Raw genomic sequence first — 22,299 nt, 5'->3', positions numbered from 1 at the left:
CACCTTACACTTCTCAAAGCCAGACACCTTTCCCCATACGTGGGCTGCATTTCCCTGTGGATTTCGATGGACGTTCATCCCTTGCTTTGTATAAAACTAATCACACTTCGTTGCTCGTACGCTGTGGACGTGTGAAGCGGAACCGCCATCTTCAACAACTGACAGCAGCGCCGTGCCGCAGAGCTACCGGCAGAGTGAGGCCGGGCCGGTCCAGGAAAGGTCCACCGCTGGGAATGGATAGGTTGACTTCGCCTTTACAGCCATAATTTGAGCAAAAAAATACGGACAAAGAATTTCTGATTCGCGCTCGTATGTTGACGCGCATCTATGTGCTCGTTTATTCATATTAGCATATCATTATTGTGTATTTTCAAATTGTATTGGTTCGTTTGTCGTTGTTGCTGTCTATGTAATTTCGCATGTTTACTAGGTGCAGGAGAATCCCTTTCAATCCTTTAAAGTGGGGCCTCGTTCCCTGTATTTTGACCGGCAAAATATTTTAAAAATAATAAAATTTGATTGATTCATTTAAGTGTACGTTAAAAATCCCAGTGGGTAAAAATAAACCTGGAGACTCGCATTATGGTGGGCCTCATAAGCAGATGGTGGTTACGGCTCGTAAAGCCCAAGATTTTCTTTTATCTTTCTTTATTTTTATAGCGCCACATGTGTCCCTTGGTCTGTGCTGCGGAATGACTGAGCGTGCTTGTCAGGGGGAGGGACCTAATATTACATTTTCCAATTTTTTCTTGCAGACATATGCCGTTGACGGAAAAACGCTGTCCTCGTGGGGCCTTGATCTCCGGCGAGATTTTTCCGTAGTCAGTGACAGGGCCGGACACTATTCGACGACTCTGTTCACCGATGAAGCGGTCGATGTGATTCGTTCTCACAACGACTCAAAGGTAGCCGTCCCAACACTGAAGCCAAAGTATTCGAGTATTTTTCTGTCTCTCAACCAAAGCGGACGCGCCTAAAGGCGCGCGTTATAAAATTACGTTTCAGTACTTCCTATCACCCCTCGAACCCTCACAGAACGAGCACGGCTGTTCGCTTGCCTTACACTACGAAATCCACCGCCTCTTGCTTGCGATTCTATATATATTGTGAGTCTATATATGTAATATGTTGCAAGTTTTCAAATTAATTTTGTTTATTTGTGAGATATATTGGAGGTATTTTGTTAGGTCAATAAAATACTAGGCAGCCGTATGCGATAGCATTATTAATGTTGACTATGCCTACAGAGTGTTTCATTATGGGACCTCTTTCCATACACGACATCTACCGACTTGTTTATGTACCCTCTTCTTAGATATTGAACCAAAATTTCAACTGGACCATTTCTTAAAACAAATTCAACCTCAATCAGCCTTCAACCTGGTATTAAACGCGGTGTTTTACAAGCTTTCGTGCTAAATGTTCGTCACTTTGACGTCACGCTGCGAGATCAGCTGGCAGCATCGGTCCTGACCATGGTGGCCGCATTCTGGTGGGACAGAATGCAAAGGAGCCTGTGTACCACCTATTTCATGCGCGGTGAAGAACGCCGCGTGGTCAAAATTATTCCGCAGCCCTGCAATACGGCGCGCCTAATAATCTCGTTGTGGTTTTGGTGTGTAAAACATAAGTGGTGAATTTAATTTTACGACAGTAGTAATTTGATGGGCACTCGATTCAGTCGAATTTTTGCCGTTAGCCTCGGCGTGAGGTTCCGTATAAATATCATATGCGATAGAATAATGGCCGTGCGTCGTGTGCTTTAGGTGCAAGGGGAAACATGCGAGGGTGAGCAGAGAGAGAGAGTGTGTGTGTGCGATTGTGAAGAGGAAGAGGCGCTATTTTCTGCAGCCCCTTAGGGAGCCCGACTCAACGCCTTGGGGTAGGAGGACATAAAGAAAGAAAAAAAGAGAGAGAAGGTCGAGGCGATTGCAGAGCCCGGTACCGTTAGGTGCCGCTGTCAGCGGTAGCCTTGTGGCGCATTCACAATTTAAATGACAGCCCCGTGTCCTCCAAGAACGTAAGAAGGTGCCTGAAGGCGGAGCCGTGGTCTCGGCCGGGAAACACCAGCTGGGATGCGGAGACCACTGGGAGTCAGAGGCGTCGGAATGAGACGTTGAAAGAAGGCCTCTCTTTGGAGAAGGCGGGACAATGAACAAAGTAGATCGTCAATTGTTTCATCCTCGCCACGTGCTGAGCAAGCCGGGGATGAAGCCAGGCCTTCGCTGTAATTCCGGCATTCCGTCCAAGAGCAGCCAATCCGAAGCCGCAGCAGGAGAGACCCCTCCTGCCTTGTGAGGCAGCGTTCAGGAAGGTGGACTGGGAGGGCTACCGCTGATGACGAGCCGATCCGGGGGTGGAGCACCGTCAGGTGTCGCAGCAACGTGTGCCTTCATAGTCAAAGGCCGTCACAGCGGTGCTGACTGGTACAGTGGCATGGTGTGCTGTTTTTGCCAGGGCGTCAGCCTCCTCGTTGCCCTGGAAGCCGACGTGAGAGGGGAGCCACTGCAGCGACAGCTTCAAGCCACCCTAAACAAGGGCGCGAAGCTTTTCCGCCAGCAGGAAAACGCCAAGTCCGGTGGTCTCCGGTCGATAAAGAGCGAAGAGCGGCGCTCGCGAGTCGCACAGGTTCTCAGCCGGAGAACCCAGGGGGTCCTCCGCCAGCATGTCAGCATCCAGTTTGAGGCCAGCCCTCTCAGCAGCGGTGGAGCTTGCCACTGAAGGCAGCCGGCACACTCCCGAGAGCCGAAGGGCAGGGATCACGCAGGAAGCTGTGGCAGATCCGGAGTCTGCATGGACCGAACCGCCCATGTAGATGTGGAGATGTTCGTCCAGCCGGTCCTTCAACAGTAACGCCGACGCCTGGTACAATACGCAGGATATGGATCGCCTTTTCGTGAGCCACTCCAGCGTAGTGGAGACATCCAATGGCTTATGGAGCGGAGGAAGTGGTGGGATTGCTAGCGAGGGAGGACAGCCTGCAACATCCTCATACAGCAGACGCAAGCTGCCCATGCGTGAGTGAGGTCGACTCCGTCATCTTAAAAGCAGAGGCGCGCTACCCAGGGCGCGATGTAGCCCGTCAAAATGATGGAGGGCACGCTGTAGGAGCAGCAGAAACAGCAGCCAAGTCTGTGCCTCGGCTAGGGTGGCAGCAATGTGCGAGGTCACTGGCAAGCCAAGAATCATCCGGATGGCTTTCCAGTGCTGGAGCTCCATGCACTCTACGCGAACCCATGAGGGGGCCACGAGAGGAAGTGCATAAAGAAGCCTTGACGTAGCCGCGGTGGCGTTGAGATGGATACCCCATTGTGGTGTGCATCCTGTGCCGCGGAGCAGCAGGCGGTCAACCCCCTTTTAGACCTTCTACACTTGAGCGATGAGCGCCTTGGCAGCTGGCACCCACGCGAGCCGGTGATCAATCTGCAGACCCAAGTAGGTAACAAACCGCTTCCATGGTATTCAGTTGCCACCCAGCATCATCGGGACTGTTCGTCGGCGTATGGCCACGCTAGGGTGGACCCTAAGGGCCTCCACCTTTGGGAACAATACGGAGAGTCCCACTGTCTGGAAGTAGGAAACAACTTCGTCCAGGGCTTGCTGATTGCCCGTGGGGAGCTCACAGTCTTTCCCACCCTTACGCTAAGCGAGCGCCCTGTGAGAAAGGCCGTGATGAAACGCCGGAGACATCCGGTAACCCCAAGATCTCCCAGAGAGCGCTCAATGACCGGGTAAGGCAAGCCAATCAAAGCGCTTTCCACATCAAGGAACACAAGGAGTGCCACCTCACGAGAGCCTCTGGCCTCCTCCAGGGATGATATGACGTCCGCAATGGAGTGAGCAGTGCACCGGTGACGATGGAACCCAGTTTGCTGTTCCGGAAAGAGGTCCAGAGCTCGTGAGATCCACTCGAGGCACGTCAATGCTACAGACTCCAGCACCTTCCACGCCGCTGAGGCGAGGGACACGGGCCTGTAGGAGGTGAGCGCCTTGGCAGACGTTCTCGGTTTTAAAACTGGTGCAACGACTGCCATCAGCCATGACTCTGGAAGGTAGCGAGACTGCCAGATGTCGTTCAAGTAGTCTAGCAGCCGGTCCTTCTCCGGATGAGCCAGGTTCCCTAGCATTTGGAATATAATACCAGCCAACCCTGGTGCACAATTGTGGCTCGATATCGCGCGCGCAAGGGCGGGGGGTGGGCGCCATCTTCTCGCACGTGCAAGGATGGAGCGGGGAGATATGTTCGCGCTAGAAAGGACGGGGGGGAGGGGGTGCAGGTTTCTTTCTTTTATTACACGTTCTTGATTTACGATACAAACAACAGGCAATGTTGGTTAGACACGTCGCCAAATGCAAGTGGGGTCTCTAAAGTAAAATATGTAAGTACAAGCAAGCGACAAAAACAACAAATGACAAAAACATTTCTACTGAGAAAGAAAATAAACGCGAAAAACAAAACCTCAACTGGAGAATCATTATAGGGCGATGCATAACAGGAAAAAATGCATGATAATACAGTTAACATAACCTACAATATTGTGCTGCATACATTGAAAATACAATATAATGAAATATTAATACATGATAGTAAATGTAAGTCATTCATTCCTATGACACAGTGGAGAAAAGAATGTTTCAGTACGTGAAATTAAAAGTAATGTAGGGCAAGAAGTGTGTGCGAGTATTTAGGTTTAGCTGTTTTTCTGGAGCAGTTATTTATTAAGCGCACTTGAAAATCCCTTAGCATTTTGTTACGTGGAGTGCTTTCTCCTTCCAGGCTTTTACTCCGATAAGTTGTAGTAGCCACTCTTCATAAACATTTTTAGTAGGCGGAAGATTGAAATTGTGTAATGTGACGCGTCTAGATGGGCGGGATTGAAGAAAACATGGATATGCTAAAGGGGTTCTTGTGTTCAATGATGCCATAGATGGAAACAGCCGGTTTATGTTGTTGTAAAATGTCAAAAGGCAAAATTTCCATTTCATGAAACAAGGGTGATCTGTGTTGATCATATCTAGAATTGGTTATTATTCATCGTGCCCATTTTTTGCGCCCATAGGCGCAAAGTAGTCGTCGAGTACTCCCCGAAGAAATACTCGCCGACAACAGGGGGGCTCCCGGACACGAACCCCCGGAGTTTTTCCCCGAGGGTGGGGTGGAGGGTAGGTCCCCTTTCGGCGATGTCGAAGCCTAACCCCCCCCCCCCCCGCACCTAACGTCGCGTTTCCAGCGCATTGTCACCCACGTCATTTGTGGTTTCCTTTGACTTGCCTCGACCTTCTCACTTAAAATTTTATTGTGGCTAATACCTTACTTCAGCATTGGTGGTGCGGACGTGCAGGGTATTACATTCATACCTTGCTTTATTCCTGCAAATCCTGACAAAGGATAACAAGCGCATTAGAATTACCAGCAGCGGCTGCCTCATTCGCATTTTCTCACGTCAACATTGTTTTAAATTTCCACTGTAAACACTATGCACTTACACAATATATTTAAATATATACAAAGGACAAAGTTTAATATATTTTTAAAGAGAAGGAAGTAATCAATTAACAATTATTTTTAAAGGTTTGGATAGCTTATGCCAAGAGATCGAATATGTTGCTGTAAGTACACCTCGCTTCAAAATGCTTTGCGTGCTTTTTTTTTTACCCTGAAAAAAAAAGACCTGTAGACTTTAGTGTCCCCTTCGGCAGGGGCTTTTATCAACGGTGTTTGAAATGCACGCAAATGACATGAGTCTCAGTAACGATTCTGTTTCTTGCAATCAAAGGTAACGACTAATTAAACAACACTTTTTATGAATTACAACATTTATTAGGGACGTAAACATCGTCACTTGCATGCAGAGGTCATAAATATACACAGAGTGTCCCAATTAACTATCATGCAGAAAGATTTTAAAAATGCAAGGCGCTGCTCGAAGAAAACCTAGTACATACTGTTTTCATTCAGAGCTGTAGCTGACAGTAATTTTTTTTCGTTACTGGTATTTAATAGGGTAATTGTAATTATATCTAATTCGAGGCTTACTATCCTTATTATCAAAGTGTAAATGAAGCATTTGTAGGCACAGCCAAGGTACATCCAACTGCGGTATTTTCAGCGACGTACTAATTGCGTACTTTATTCCGACTGATAAATGAGCCCTGCGAAATATGGCGAATACAACGCCACTGCGCTTCCACCCGCATCATAAAGCAGCGCCATCGAACAGGCTCCTTCTGAGTTAGGCAGAATGAAATGAAGGAAATAAAGAAATATATCGCCGTCCAAGCACTCCGTACAGATGATTAACCAGCAAATCTGAAACGTGCTATGCCGGTGTTCGACGGTTCATTGAACGACGGCTTGGTAGGCTGCCGGATCCTCGGCAAGCGGTTGTATCTTGCACTCGGCTGCACGAGCCTGTTCTTGAGCCCGGGCTGCAGCATCGGGACGGCGCAGACGAGCTCGTTCACGGATCTGCTTGCGGTGTTGCTGATCGAAAGCTGCCTGCTCCTCAGGAGTACGCATGACGCGTGGCCTACCAATTTTAGAGCCGGAAAGAAACTGCTGCGCGCCCACTCGGCTGCTACGGAGAGCAACGACGTCACTACTGGCGTAGCCAATCGCGCGCCTTTTTCACTTTTGTTTCGTGCACTTGCATGGGGTGGCGCCAGAGAAGTTTTCGGCGTACAGGCGACAGAAGGACAGATGGAGGAATCGGCAAGCCCTATACTTCTTCGCTGCAAAACATCGTGATCGACCTATTGCATTATCTGCCGCGCCTCGGCCGAAGCAACACGTCGCGTTCGCTGTTTGAAACAAGCTGTGATAGCTGTTGTCTTAGCGTAAATAAAATGCACAGATGGTTCTTCTTTTTTTCCCACAGAACCTATCACCACAAAAACGAATTGACAACGTCAGTGCAAATGTATAAAGGTGCATTTTTTTTCGTCCCAGTCGCCATGTCTTTCTCTAATGCACAGAAGGTAATCCTGATCCTTGCCTTGATGCTGCAAATAACACAAACAGGAAAGCCCGAAATATATATCAGTCATGGAAGTGTGGCGGCAGACCAAACGCGTCGACTATCATCAGAATTGATGAAAACCTGAGACAAACCGGCAGCTTCAAGAAGCAGCGTCTTAGGACTCCATCTTTGAGTCCTAGTCTACGCACGGCTGTTCTAGCATTTGTGGCCTCAAAACATCATGCTAGCGTGCGGGACGTGGCCGTCCACGCACCAATTTCCAAGTCATCAGTTTGGAGGATTCTACACTACGGCCTTTTACCCGTACCACCTTAATCAGCACCAATGCTTGGAAGGTATGGTCCTGTAAAATCGTCTAGATTTCTAAAATTGGGTCCTCACAAAAGCCGTTGAGACACCGGACTTTTTGAGCAACATCATGTGCACAGATGAAGACAATTTTTGCAGAAACGGCCCGGCAAATTTGCATAATACACACTATTGGAGTGGCTCCAATCCACACTGGGCAAAGAGTGCTCGGCACCAGTACCACTGGTCATTCAATGCGCGGTACGCAATTTACGACGGTGCCATAATCGGTCCCATCTTCTCTTATCACACACTGACTGGACAGCGTTATATGGGCGAAATCCCTGAAGGAGTGGTGGATGAGTTTGTCAGCGAAGTCCCGCTGTCACGTCTTCCACTTCTGTGGTATCAGCAAGATCAGCAAGCCAGTACACATCAGCAGCCGAGCACGAAACTGGCTGGATACGCCTTCTCATGCGCAATAGACTGGAAGGCACGGGCCTGTAAATTGGCCGGCTAGTTCACCTGACCTCTCTCTACTCGATTTCTTCCTTTGGGATTATGTGAACGATCGTGCTTACATGATCGAGACGGACGTCAGATTAACTCAAGAGAAGGATAACGGATGTCTGCCATAGAATTTGAGCGTCGGTGATCAAGAAAGCCATGGAATATGAGATGAAGCGGACTCAGTGCTGCGTAGCTGCACAACGAGACCTATTCAAACACGTCCTTTAGGCATCAGCTGGTGTTTAAGGGCGCTTACGAATTCATAGATAATAAGGGCACACTGAAATCTGATGCATCTTTTGTTTTCTGCAAAGGCGTCCTGATTGCCAATTCGGCTCATTTAGAAGCAATTATTTACTTCCTTGAACGCATCGGTTCTGCCTTTTCCCTACCGGTGGGTCAATTCGCGGTCTGTTTATTTCGCTTTAATTTACAGCCACGAATCTGTCTTTCCAGCACGTATACTCTCTCATGAAAACTAAAGCCGTTTATTTGATTTGGCTTTGGTCCGAAACAAGTATCTGGCGCAAAATATAGCTGCGCACGCACTCTGTCGATGCGGTGCGAGCAAAGCCGGGATTTCGAAACATGCTACGCCTATTGCTTATCGCGCTTCATAGGTGGTCCGAGCGGCGCTTCGGCCGCGTTACCAAAGGGTTTTTGTTATCAATCTGATCAGTCGGCCTTCAGAGACAATAAGCCTTATGCAGAGATGAAGGACTAGCTTGCAAAGCCACGGCACTTGTTGTTGGTGCTCCGTCCGTACCATTATCAAGGGGATGCGCTGTCAGTTCGGGTTTGCGACAGGATAGGCAGCTGCTTTCAATCAGCTTATTTGAGGGCGCTGCTTTATGATGCGGGTGCGAGCGCAGTCACGGCGTATTTTTCATATTTCCTGAGGTTTGTTCGCCAGTCGGAAATAATTGCACGCAATTAGTACGTCGTTGAAAACACAGCAGTTAAATGTCATTTCGGCGTGCCGGGGAGTGCCTACAAATGCCACGTAGACATTTTGATAATTAGGACAGCACTTCTCGAATTATATAATTAATTGCTATTGTGAAATTAAATTTCAGAAACGAAAGAATTACTCGCAGCTACTCAGCTGTACTGGAAACAATGTGCATTAGGTGTTCTTGGAGTAATGCAACTGCTCATTTTTTTAAGTCTTGCTGCATGAGTAGTCGTGGTTGCTTCGTGGCTGTGGTGTCGGGCTGCTAAGCACAAGGCCGCGGCATCGAATCCCGGCCACGGCGGCAGCATCTTGATATGGGCGAAATGCGAAAACACCAGTGTGCTTAGATTTTGGTGCACGATAATGAACCCCAGGTGGCCCGAATTTCCGGAGCCCCCAACTACGGCATGCGTCATAATCACATCTTCGTTTTGGCACGTAAAACCCTATAATTTAAGCATTGGTGCATGATAGGGAACCTTATATAATTCACTCAGTAACCGCAATTAGACCAAGACGGATTCACTCGACATCAGAATCAACCACAGGCATGCGGAGAAGCGCTTGTATTCGGACGCACGAAAAAATTAAAGGAATATAGAAAGAGGCTGCAGGTTCGCCGGAACAACATAAAGGAACATTACACCACCGAGAGACGCCAGATTCCTTCGTGCTGGGAGAGGATTTGCAGTGTAAAATTGAACTGTCTCCTAGTATGAGCTCTTATAAATTCTCATATAAGATCGTCACTGCAATAACCAATTCTTCGAGGTCGCACAAAGTTTCTGAAGGTGATATATATATATATATATATATATATATATATATATATATATATTGTTACGGTGAAGGGAAGGAAGAAGTTGGATTGGACGAGAGGAAGACGAAGTCTGGCAGTTGCCTGAACGCCATTAACCTCAGTTGTAAATATACATTATTTTACACTCGTGGGCCTGCTTTCTTTCTGCAACATTTTGGTGGAGGTGCGGGGTACAATCACGGAACTTCGCAGCGAACGTCATCTACCTGCCGCCACAATGGCAAATCAACCGACACAAGCGACAACGCCTCAGCAGCCCGTGCCAACGGTCATCCTCACTCATCCGCGGGACCCAGGGATATTTTGTGGCACGGACAACGCCGACGTCGAGGACTGGCTTACAATGTACGAGCGAGTGTGCGACAACAACAGGTGGGATCCAACAATGATGCTAGCAAACGTGATATTTTATCTAAGAGGAACTGCGAAGCAATAGTACGACACACACTATGCTGACCTAACGAGCTGGGATGTCTGCAAAGAAAAAATGCGGGACCTGTTTGGCAGACCTGTCGGTCGTCAGCTGGCAGCAAAAAAAAAAAAAAAAAAAAGCTTGCGTGCCGCGCTCAGACGTCCATAGAATCCTGTGTCATGTACATATAGGATGTGCTGGCCCTCTGTCGCAAGGCTGATGACAACATAACCGAGGCAGACAAGATTGGTCACATACTGAAAGGTATTGCAGACGATGCAGTCAATCTCCTGATGTGTAAGGATTGTGCCACTGTCGATGCAATTGTAAAGGAGTGCCGGCGCTTCGAACAAGCGAAGGGCCGCCGCGTCGCTCAAACTTTCGACCGATTGCCCAATACCGCCGCGACATGTTCTTGCGAAGACCCGCCGCGGTTCGTTCAGCCCGCAGGACCGGAAGATATCACGCGCATCGTTCGCCGTGAGCTTGAGGCCATGGCTCCGGCTCCAGTTCGTCCTGACTGTCGGGAAAGCGTGCCCGCTATCTCCCTTATAAAGCGGTCGTTCGGGAGGAAATAGCAAGTTTGGGCATTTCATCTCTCAGCTCGGTCCGCCATACAAACACCTACCAGATTTCTCCTGCCGCTCGCTCCCAGACGCGAAGCTTTCCGCCACCCCGTCGCAACCCAGCTGACTGGCGCACAGCGGATGATAAACCCATCTGCTTTAATTGTTCCGGTATTGGACACATCGCCCGTCATTGCCGCAACCACTAGTCGCCTTCTCGGTGGTCGTCTCCGAGTCACTACCGCCAAGTACCAGACAATCGCACTTTCTCGCCCTATACGCCGACTGGGAACATCAACGCCGACAGTGCTCCACCAAGATCTAGCCGCTCTCCGTCTCCGCAAGGTCGTAAGTCCCGTTCGCCTCTCGTTCACCGCTCTTCATCCCCTTCTGCAACCGGTCGCTTCGCTTCGGGAAAGTAGGCGGTGCAGCTCCCGGAGGTGAAGCTGCAACTACGACCCGGCCCACAAATCCTCTGTTGACCCTGCCTACATGTGGAAACCTACTGGACATTGAAGTTGATGGCGTTCCTGTTACATCTCTCGTTGATACAGGAGCGCAGCTTTCAGTTATGAGCGCTGCATTCCGCCGAAGACTCAAGAAGGTTCTGACACCCGCCGTACTGGGCACTGTGCGAGTCGCCGTTGGGAGTACTTCACCTGTCCTTGGAATGTGCACAGCACGTGTGACCATTGGGGGCCATTATACCGTTGTTCTATTTATCGTCCTTGAGCAGTGTCCGCACGACCTAATTCTCGGCCTCGACTTCCTTTCGAAACACTCTGCCCAAATTGACAGCTCCGCAGGTGTTGTACAGTTGGATCTGCCGCTTCCTGCCGACACAACTTGTGCTTCACACCGCTTATGTTCTCCTGAGTTTGCAAGGCTGTCTTCACAAGCGGCTACAAATGTCCTCCTGACGCCCTGTCCTCCCGTTCCTGATGGCGAGTACGTCGTGTCGCCGCTTACCGACGTGGTTTTGTCGCGTAATATTGCCCTGCCGAGCACCTTAGTCCGGATCCGCGAAAACTGCACTCGCATGCCCATCCTCAATTTTGGATTTTCGTCGCATCTGTTGCCACATCGTATCGCCATAACGCATATCACTCCTTTGGAAGAATTTGAGGTTTCTTCTCTGACCTCTGAATCCTTCCTCAGTACAACGGACCATTGTCACCCACTCATCCGCACTCGACGCCTACGGACGATGTTTCCAAGGTGATCGCCCCTGACCTTCCTTCCGAGCAAACAGCAGCTCTTCGTCACCTCCTATCATCTTATCGGAACATCTTTGATTTGGACGGCCGTCCACTTGGCCAGACATCTGTTGCCACGCATCGCATCAACACCGGTGACGCCAGCCCCATTCATAGGCGGCCATATCGTGTCTCCGCAACAGAAAGGGCCATCATACAAAAAGAGGTCGACAGGATGATGGACAAGGACATCACTGAGCCTTCAAGTACCCGTGGGCATCACCAGTTGTCTTAGTAAAGAAGAAAGACAACTCGTGGCGCTTCTGCGTTGACTACCGTCACCTCAACAGGATAACAAAGAAGGATGTTTATCCCCTGCCTCGCATTGATGACGCTCTTGACTGCCTTCACGGATCCCAATACTTTTCATCAATTGACCTTCGCTCCGGTTATTGGCAGATTAGAGTCGATGAGATGGACCGCGAGAAAACCGCCTTCGTCACACAGGACGTTCTGTACCAATTTAAAGTCATGCCCTTTGGATTATGCAATGCGCCAGCTACATTCCAGCGCATGATGGACTCTCTCTTGAGCGGCTTGAAGTGGTCTACATGCCTCTGTTACCTCGACGATGTGATTGTGTTTTCGCCGAGCTTTGAGAGCCATCTGTGGCGCCTCACAACCATACTCTCCGTGTGTCGCAGGGCTGGCCTTCAGCTAAACTCCTTCAAGTGCCATTTCGGTCGCCGTGAAATTAACATGCTCGGCCATCTCGTAAACGCCGCCGGAATCCAACCTGATCCACAGAAAGTTCACGCCGTGCGAAACTTTTCTGTACCTTGTTCTACAAACGATGTCCGTAGTTTTGTGGGCTTATGCTCTTATTTCCGGCGATTTGTGAAAAATTTTGCCGACATATCTCAGCCTCTCACTGACCTTCTTAAGAAAAACGTCTCTTTCTGTTAGGGACCACTGCAGGAGAAAGCGTTCTCTACCTTGATTGAGCGGCTTACAACTTCCCCAATTCTGTCGCACTTTGACCCTTCTGCGCCCACTGAAGTACGAACTGATGCGAGTGGTCATGGCATCGGCGCTGTCCTCGCTCAGCGTCAACAGGGCCAAGACCGTGTCATCGCTTACGCTAGCTGCCTTCTTTCCACGCCCGAGCGAAATTACTCCATTACTGAGAGAGAATGTCTCGCGCTCGTATGGGCGGTCGCGAAATTTCGGCCGTAGCTTTTCGGTCGGAGCTTCTGCGTCGTAACCGATCATCACGCCCTCTGCTGGCTCTCCTCTTTGAAGGACCCAACTGGAGGACTTGCACGTTGGGCCTTGCGTCTACAAGAATACACATTTTATATTATGTATAAACCAGGGCGCCTGCATAAAGACGCTGACTGCCTGTACTGCAATCCCGCGGATCAACCGGACGATACCGATGCAAACTCGGACATCAGTGTTCTATCCCTCTCCGGCTTCTTCCATATTGGCGACAAGCAGCGCAAAGATCCTATTCTTCGAACACTTATGAAACGCCTAAGCTCCTCGCCCAATGACCCGTCCCTCCGGATGTTCACCTTGCGCGATGGACCATTATACCGCCGTAGCGTTCATCCTGACGACCCGGAGCTCCTCCTTGTCGTTCCCAAGCAGCTTCAACTGGCCGTGCTCCAGCAACTTCACGAAGCTCCTACTGCTGGACATCTGGGCATCACTCGTACATACGACCGCCTGCGGCGACGCTTCTTCTGGCCCGGCATTTATCGCTCTGTGCGCCGTTATGTCGCTTCTTGCTACCTGTGTCAGCGCCGGAAGACGCCTGCTATGCCTCCCACTGGTTTGCTGCAACCAATTAATATCCCTACAGAGCCCTTCTTCCGGGTGGGCCTAGACCTCCTTGGCCCCTTTCGAATTTCCATCAAAGGAAACAAATGGATTGCTGTAGCAACCAATTATGCCACGAGATATGCCATCGCACGAGCGCTACCAACCAGCTGCGCTACAGATGTCGCCGACTTCTTACTATACGACGTCATCCTGCACCACGGCGCCCCTCACCAGTTGCTGACAGATCGCGGCCGCTACTTTCTGTCGAAGGTCGTCGACGATCTGCTCCGCTCCTGTTCTACAGAACACCGGATTGCTACCGCGTACCACCCTCAAACGAACGGCCTCACCGAGCGACTCAACCGCACGCTAACTGAAATGCTGGCCATGTACGTTTCCGGCGATCACCGCGACTGGGATCACCGATCACCGCGACCATACATCACTTTCGCATACAACTCGTACCGTCACGACACTGCCGGATTTTCACCATTTTACCTGTTTCACCATTTTACCTTGCCCTTTGACACGTTGCTACCTTCCGCAGTACAATCACCCAGCACTGGTTACACTCGCGATGCTATTGACTTAGCCGCCCAGGCGCGAGAAGTCGCCCGTCATCGCCTCACAGTCTCGCAAGCTTCTCAAAAGCGACGCTACGACCTTCGGGACCGAGACTCCTATTTTTCACCTGGTTCCCTTGTCCTTCTCCGGACGCCTTCACGTCGCGTCGGCTTATCGGAAAAACTACTTTGCCGTTATTCTGGTCCGTACCAGATCTTACGCCAACTGTCCGACGTCACATACGAGATCGCCCCAGTTGGTTAGCCTTCAGTGCCTCCCAACGTCACCAGCGATGTTGTTCACGTCACCAGGCTGAAGCCCTATGTCCCCCCATTAAGTGATGCTCTATAACTTGCAACGGGACGGAGCTACGCCGCCGGGAGCGTGATGTTAGGGTGAGGGGAAGGAAGAAGTTGGATTGGACCAGAGGAAGACGAAGTCTGGCAGTTGCCTGAACGCCATTAACCTCAGTTGTAAATATACATTATTTTGCACTCGTGGGCCTGCTTTCTTCCTGCAACAATATATCTATATATATATATATATATATATATATATATATCGGATTCAAGAAGCTGGTTGGGCACCAGCAACCCACCACCCCTCCCGGAAAGATAAAAACTTTCCGCCTATCCACGTGTGGGCTCTGGGGCCCAACCAGCTTTCCGAAACCGATATATCAACATCATCGTCATCATCATCATCAGCCTGGTTACGACCACTGTAGAGCAAAGGCCTCTCTCATACTTCTCGAACTGCCCCAGTCATGTGCTAATTGTGGCCATATTGTCCCTGCAAACTTCTGAATCTCATCCGTCCACCTAACTTTCTGCCGCCCCTTGCTACGTTTCCCTTCTCTTGGAATTATGTCCGCAACCCTTATTGACCATCGGTCATCTTCCCTCCTCATTACATGTCCTGCCCATGCCCATTTCTTTTTCTTGATTTCAACTAAGATGTCATTATCTCGCGTTTGTTCCCTCACCCAATCTGCTGTTCTCTTATCCCTTAACGTTACACCTATCATTCTTCTTTCCATAGCTCATTGCGTCGTCCTCAGTTTAAGTAGAACCCTTCGCGTAAGCCTCCAGGATTCTGCCCCGTACGTGATTACTGGTAAGACACAGCTGTTATACACTTTTCTCTCGAGGGATAATGGCAACCTGCGGTTCATGTTCTGAATCTGAGAATGCCTGCGAAATGCACCCCAGTCCATTCTTATTCTTCTGATTATTGCAGTCTCATGATACGGATCTGCGGTCACTACCTGTCCTAAGTAGATGTATTCCCCTACCACTTCCTGTGCCTCGCTACCTATCGTAAACCTTTGTTCTCTTCCGAGATTAATTTTTACACCCACCATTCTGCTTTGCCTCTCCAGGTGAGTGAGCATGCATTGCAATTGGTCCTCTGAGTTACTAAGCAAGGCATTATCATCAGCGAATCGCACGTTACTGAGGTATTCGCCATTAACTGTTCTCCACAATCCTTCCCAATCCAGGTCACTGAATACCTCCTGTAAACACGCTGTGAATAGCATAGGAGAGGTCGTATCTCCCTGCCTGACGCCCTTCTTTATTGGGATTTCGTTGCTTTCTTTGTGGAGGACTACGGTGGCTGTGGAGCCACTGTAGATTTCTTTCAGTACTTTTACATACGGCTTATCTACGCCCTGATTCCGCAATGCCTGCATGACTGCTCAGGTTTCGACTGGATCAAACGCTTTCTCGTAATAAATGAAAGCTATATATGTGGGTTGGTTATATTCCGCACATTTCTCTATCACCTGATTGATAGTGTGAATGTGGTCTATTGTTGTGTAGCCTTTACGAAATCCTGCATGGTCCTTTGCTTGACAGAAGTGTAAAGCGTTCCTGATTCTACTTGCGATTACCTTAGTATATTCCTTGGGGGCAACGGACAGTAAGCTGATCGGTCTATAATTCTTCACGTCTTTGGCGTCCCCTTTCTTATGGATTAGGATTATGTTAGCGTTATTGCAAGATTCCCGTACGCTCGAGATCATGAGGCATTGCGTATACAGGGTGGCCAGGTTTTCTAGAACAATCTGCCCACTATCCTTCAACAAACCTGCTGTTACCGGATCCTCCCCAGCGGCCTTCCCCCTTTGCATAGCTCCCAAGGCTTTCTTTACGTCTTCCGACGTTACTTGTGGGATGTCGAATTCCACTAGACTTTTCCCTCTACCATTTTCGTCGTGGGTGCCACTGGTACTGTATAAATCTCTATAGAACTCCTCAGCCACTTGAACTGTCTTATCCGTATTAGTAATGCTATTGCCAGCTTTGTCTCCTAATTACACTGGAAGCATAGCGCGCAAAGGACGATCCACAAAGACCAGACAGGACAAGCGCGAACTTTCAACACAGCGTCTATTGCGAAACAGGAGCATATATACGGAACTGATTCTGTTGAGGGAAAGAGGGACATACGTGTGATTAACGTGGACATACATCTAACAAACATGTGTCTTAACGCATACATGATTCTTGCCTATTCCTAGTTTCTTCTCCACTGCTTTTAGGCTTCCTCCGTTCTCAATTATATAATACTCTAAAGAAATATTACTCAATTATAAAATAATTATAAAATAATACTCAAAGTTCTAATTAAATAATACTAAATTCTATCCTCATTATACTTCCTTATGTCAGCTATCGTACGCTTGTTGATTAACTTGGAAAGCGCTGCCAATTCTATTCTAGCTGTAGGGTTACAAGCTTTCATACATTGGCATTCCTTAATCAGACCTTTCGTTTCCTGCGATAGCTTACTGGTATCCTGTAACGATGCTTACAGTGACTTCTATGGAACACTCCTTATGATGCCCATAAAATTGTCGTTAATTTCTGCAACGCTAAGGTCCTCTTCGTGAGTTAAAAGCGAATACTTGTTCTGCCTCATGACCTCGAGCGTACCAGAAACTTGGAAGAACGCCAATAAAATCCTAATCCATAAGAAAGGGGACGCCAAAGACTTGAAAAATTATACGCCGATCTGCTTACTGTCCGTTGCCTGCAAAGTATTTACTAGGGTAATCGCAAATAGAATCAGGAACACCTTAGACTTTTGTCAACCAAAGGACCAGGCAGGGTTTCATAAAGGCTACTCAACGATACACCATATTCACACTATCAATCAGGTGATAGAGACATGTGCGGAATATAACCAACCCTTATATATATATAGCTTTCATTGATGACGAGAAGCGTTTGATAAAGTCGAAACCACAGCAGTCATGGAGGCATTGCGGAATCACTGTGTAGACGAGCCGTATTTAAAAATACTGAAAGATATCAATAGCGGCTCCACAGCCACCATAGCCCCCCATAAAGAAAACAACGAAATCCCAATAATGAAAGGCGTCAGGCATGAAGATACGATCTCTCCAATACACTTCACAGCATGTTTACAGGAGGTATTCAGGGACCTGTATTAGGAAGAATTGGGATAAGAGTTAATGGAGAATGCTTTAGTAATTTGCGATTCGCTGATGATATTGCCTTGCTTAGTGACTCAGAGGACGAATTGCAATGCATGCTCACTGACCTGGACAGGCAAAACAGAAGGGTGGGTCTAAAAATTTATCTGCAGAAAACTAAAGTAATGTTTAACAGGTCCCGGAAGAGAACAGCAGCTTACGATCTGTAACGAGGCACTCGAAGTGGCAAGGAAATATATCTACTTAGGGCAGGTAGTGACCGCGGATCCCGATCATTGGACTGAAATAATCAGAAGAATAAGAATGGGCTGGGGTGCATTTGGCAGGCATTCTCAGATCATGAACATCAGGTTGCCATTATCCCTCAAAAGAAAAGTGTATAACAGCTGTGTCTGACCAGTACTCACGTACGGGGCAAAAACCTGGTGGCTTACGAAAAGGGTTCTACTAAAATTGAGGAGGACCCGACGAGCTATGGAAAGAAGAATGATGGGTGTAACTTTATGGGATAAGAAAAGAGCAAATTGAGTGAGGGAACAAACGCGAGGTAATGACATCTTAGTTGAAATGAAGAAAAAGAAATGGACATGGGCGTGCAGATGTAATCAGGAGTTAAGATAACCGATGGTCATTAAGGGCTACGGACTGGATTCCTAGGGAAGGCAAGCGCAGAAAGTTAGGTGGGCGGATGAGATTAGAAAGATTGCAAGGACTACATGGCCACAATTACCAGATGTCCGAGGAAGTTGGAGAAGTATGGGAGAAGCCTTTGCTCTGCAGTTGGCGTAACCAGGCTGCTGCTGCTGCTGATGATGATGATGACCTGTTCTGTAGCTTGAGCCGGAATTCCTCTGTTTTCCCTCTTACTGCTAACTCATTGATCGGCTTGCTAAATACCAGTTTCTTCCGTTACCTCCTCAAGTCTAGGCTAATTAGAGATCTTACCGTCCTATGGTCACTGCAGCGCACCTTGCCGAGCACATCCACATCATGTATGATGTCAGGGTTAGCGCAGAATATGAGGTGGATGTGTGTGAGGTGGAGAATATGAGGAGGTGAATATGTGGATGTGAAGGAGCCCATTCGGGCTCCTTCACATCTACTTTCTGCTATCCCGCTTGCGGAAGAAGGTATTCATGATCCGCACATTATTCTGTTCTGCAGTCTCTACTAATAACTATCCCTTGCTATTCCTATAACCTATGCCATATTCCCCCACTGACTTGTCTCCAGCCTGCTTCTTGCCTACCCTGGCATTGAAGCCACCCATCAGTGTAGTGTATCTTGTTCTGACTTTATCCGTCGCCTATTCCACGTCTTCGTAGAAGCCTTTGACTTCCTGGTACTCATGACTGGATGTAGGTGTGTAGACCTGTACGACCTTCAGTTTGTACCTCTTATTAAGTTTCACAAGACCTGTTACGCTCTCTTTAATGCATATAATTCTTGTATGTTACTTGCTATATCCTTATTAATCAGGAATCCGACTCCTAGTTCTCGTCTCTTCGCTAAGCCCCGGTAGCGCAGGACGTGCCCGCTTTTAAGCTCTGTATAAGCTTCATTCTTTTCCTGACCTCACTGAGCCCTATTATATCGCATTTAATGCCCGCTGATTCCTCCAATAGCACTGCTGGACTCGGCTCACTAGATAACGTTCTAGCGTTAAACGTTGCCAGGTTCAGATTTCAATGGCGGCCTGTCCTAATCCAGAGATTTTTAGCACCCTGTGCTGCGTCACAGGTCTGACCACCGCCGTTCTGAGTTCGTTCGCAGCTGCTGGGGACTGAGGGCCGGAGTTTGATTGTTGTATTCATATAGGAGGTTGTGGCGACCAGGGTAGGAAATCTTGCACTGGTGAGGGTGTGCGTTACGGGTTCTGGTCACCGGGATCAGGCCGCACTCCAGGCCTCTTTATGCAATTTTATCAACACGCGGATTTTTTAATAGTTTTTTTAATCCGGCGGAAAATTACGCGGCACGGGGACTTGAACCACGGTTCTCCTGCACGCGAGGCCGATGCTCTACTTCTATGCCGTCGGTACATCAGCTTATGTATATATATATATATATATATATATATATATATATATATATATATATATATATATCTTACAGAAACTTTGTGTGTCCTCGAAGAATTGTTCATTGCTGTAATGGCCTTATATGAGAATTTATAAGAGCCCCTAGTAGGATAAAAATCAGTTATATATATATATATATATATATAAACGAGAAGAAAGGGGGTTAACCGAGGGGCCCGATTATTATTAGTCATATCATGAGAAGCCAACAAACACTGACACCAAGGACAACATAGGGAAAATTACTTGTGCTTAATAAATGTAATAAAGAAACGATAAATTAATGGAAAATAAAGTGGATGAAAAAACAACTTGCCGCAGGTGGGAACCTAACCCAGAACCTTTATTAAGCACAAGTATTTTCCCCTATGTTGTCCTTGGTGTCCGTGTTTGTTGGCTTCTCATGATATATATATATATATATATATATATATATATATATATATATATATATATATATATATATATATATATATCGCTTTCGGAAAGCTGGTTGGGCCCCAGGCACCACCCCACCCGGCAAAATGAAAACTTTCCGTGTATGCTTGAACGCGTATGGGCTCAAGCTTCGTCTTAAATCTTCATCCCCTTGAATGGATGCAATACGACTGGTGACAACGAAAAAAAGCGAACCAAACACTTTCTGGAATATTATATATAAAATAATTTCTAGCCATTAGCAGTATATTGCACCCAGAATCAAATCTAGAGCATAGTGAGTTAATAAGACTTTGCCAAATTAGGCGGCTGTTGAAAATGATACCCAAACATTTTAAATCTAACGTCCACTCAAGCAGGCAGTTGTTTATTGTACGACCTTAGCTGATTTTAAACAAGAAGGAGGCTTTCACGTACGCAACGAATGGTTACCTGCATTGTATAAGACGGGGCTGAAGAAATCAATGTTATCGCCGACCAAGCGTGCTGCAACCCCCTATAAGCTGGTAGCTTGACTGGTACTAATATTAGCAACAGTATATTCAATTTCCTCTAAATTGAAGAGCACACGTAATCGATAGATTGAAAAAGATTGGTTTCTCTCGGAGGAGAACTTCGCTGCTAATGCTGGACTGATTTCAGCGAAATATTGATTGAAGTTATCCACGCTGTACGCGCCGATCGTAAAAGTTAACATACGTTGTGAACGTGCATTGCTAACAGCTTCCTTTACAATCTCTCAGCTTTCTTGACATTTACCGTCCGCCTATTCAGCCAGACGAGAATAATATTTCCTCTTTATTGCTGTCGTGAGAGATACGGTCTTATTTCTGAAAATGTTCAACTGGCCTAACAGTAACCATGTTTGTTTATGCTGTCTCATTTGTGGTGCCAAAAACCTTTTTGCTTCAGCAATGCAAGGATATCACTCGTCATGCAGAGGCTCAAAGGAGTCTTGTATGAGTCTGCAGAAACGCTATAACAGCTATAATCGCTGGCGCAGGAAATAATCTTTATCACATTCAGCAATTCAGTAGTAATGTTATTATCGTATGCATTATCAATGTCAATGGCAAAATAGTTATTCCGCAGTAAGTTGTAATACACTTTGTTATTCTTTGACAAATACGTCGCACTTTTTTTCTACTTACGTCAATAATGTAAACAAAATTGGGGCGATGACCTGATATCGCTTCATCGTAAACGGCAGCATTCATTTTCCATTTTATCTTAGTCGATATATGGTCAGTTGTTCCCGATCTCTTGGGAATATTGATTAGGTTGAGAAAATTGAATTAACTCTTTGTATGTAATCAATATGACTAGTGTTTTGTGTGTCAGTGTTCACGTGTCCAACGATTACCGCCGGGCTGTTGTGTTTCCTCCACAATTAAAAGAACATTTTTTTAATTTTATCACAAAAGGAAACAGCGCTGGAATTTGGGGGCATATAAACAACGCCGATTATACCAAAACAGTGCAATCTATGAAAAGGTACTTCAATTCAGCGATAATTAGTCAGCGAACGCGTAGCCACTCCTCGCAAAAAGCGCCACGCCTCCACCACGTGTACAGGGTCGTTCAAAATATGTGCGCACACGGCGAAGCGTGGCCGCGTAGGGTGCCTCAATGCGCGCGCTCCCCTCCGCCGCCATAGGGCGCGCGCACCGAGGCACCCTTAGGCACCCTATGGCCGCGCTCCGCGGGGCGTCAGCGCATCCGGCGCGGTCGTGACTCGAAGCAATGTGGCGCAGGCGCACAGGAGACTGGAGGCGGTGCTTCGTGTCGTCTGCTACATCGCGGAAGCGCACCGTGCTTGCTTTGCTGGGAAGCGCACCCAGATGTGTACTGGCAGCGCCCAGACGTGCCGAGATGGTATTGTCGCATTTTACTGACTGCAACGCGTTGTTGGTTCCGCATACAACAACATGTGTTCGCAGTGGAGCATCCTCGGTTAAATGCAGGTGTTGTTTCAAATTTCTCAGCTCTAGTCTAGATTGGTTCATGCTGTTAAATGCCCAAAAGTGACTTACGCTATGGTAGATGTCGACGTAGTAGAGGGATCTGGATCTTTCCGACCGCCGGCGATTCTTACCATCCACGGATATAGCGCAATCAAATGACCGTCTTTCCTTCTGCCTCCATCGAAACAGGGCCGCAGTGGCCCCGATCGAACTTGGTTTCCCCCAACTCTGAAGT

The 22,299-nt window shown here is 47.7% G+C and overlaps 1 protein-coding gene across 1 annotated transcript in view; it reads left to right on the top strand.

Moving 5' to 3' along the window:
- Nucleotides 1-22,299, top strand: part of LOC142567763 (arylsulfatase B-like) — a 267,603-nt gene that overhangs the window by 48,624 nt on the left and 196,680 nt on the right. The window contains exon 4 of the mRNA XM_075677931.1: nucleotides 756-905. Coding sequence (XP_075534046.1) covers nucleotides 756-905 — 150 coding nt within the window. The remainder of the gene's footprint in view (nucleotides 1-755; nucleotides 906-22,299) is intronic.

The sequence above is a fragment of the Dermacentor variabilis genome, unplaced genomic scaffold (genome assembly GCF_050947875.1).
Source record: "Dermacentor variabilis isolate Ectoservices unplaced genomic scaffold, ASM5094787v1 scaffold_14, whole genome shotgun sequence".
In the NCBI taxonomy this organism is placed as follows: Eukaryota; Metazoa; Arthropoda; class Arachnida; order Ixodida; family Ixodidae; genus Dermacentor; species Dermacentor variabilis.
The sequence above is the reverse complement of the archived record's forward strand: the minus strand, read 5'-3'. Positions and strand labels throughout refer to the sequence as shown.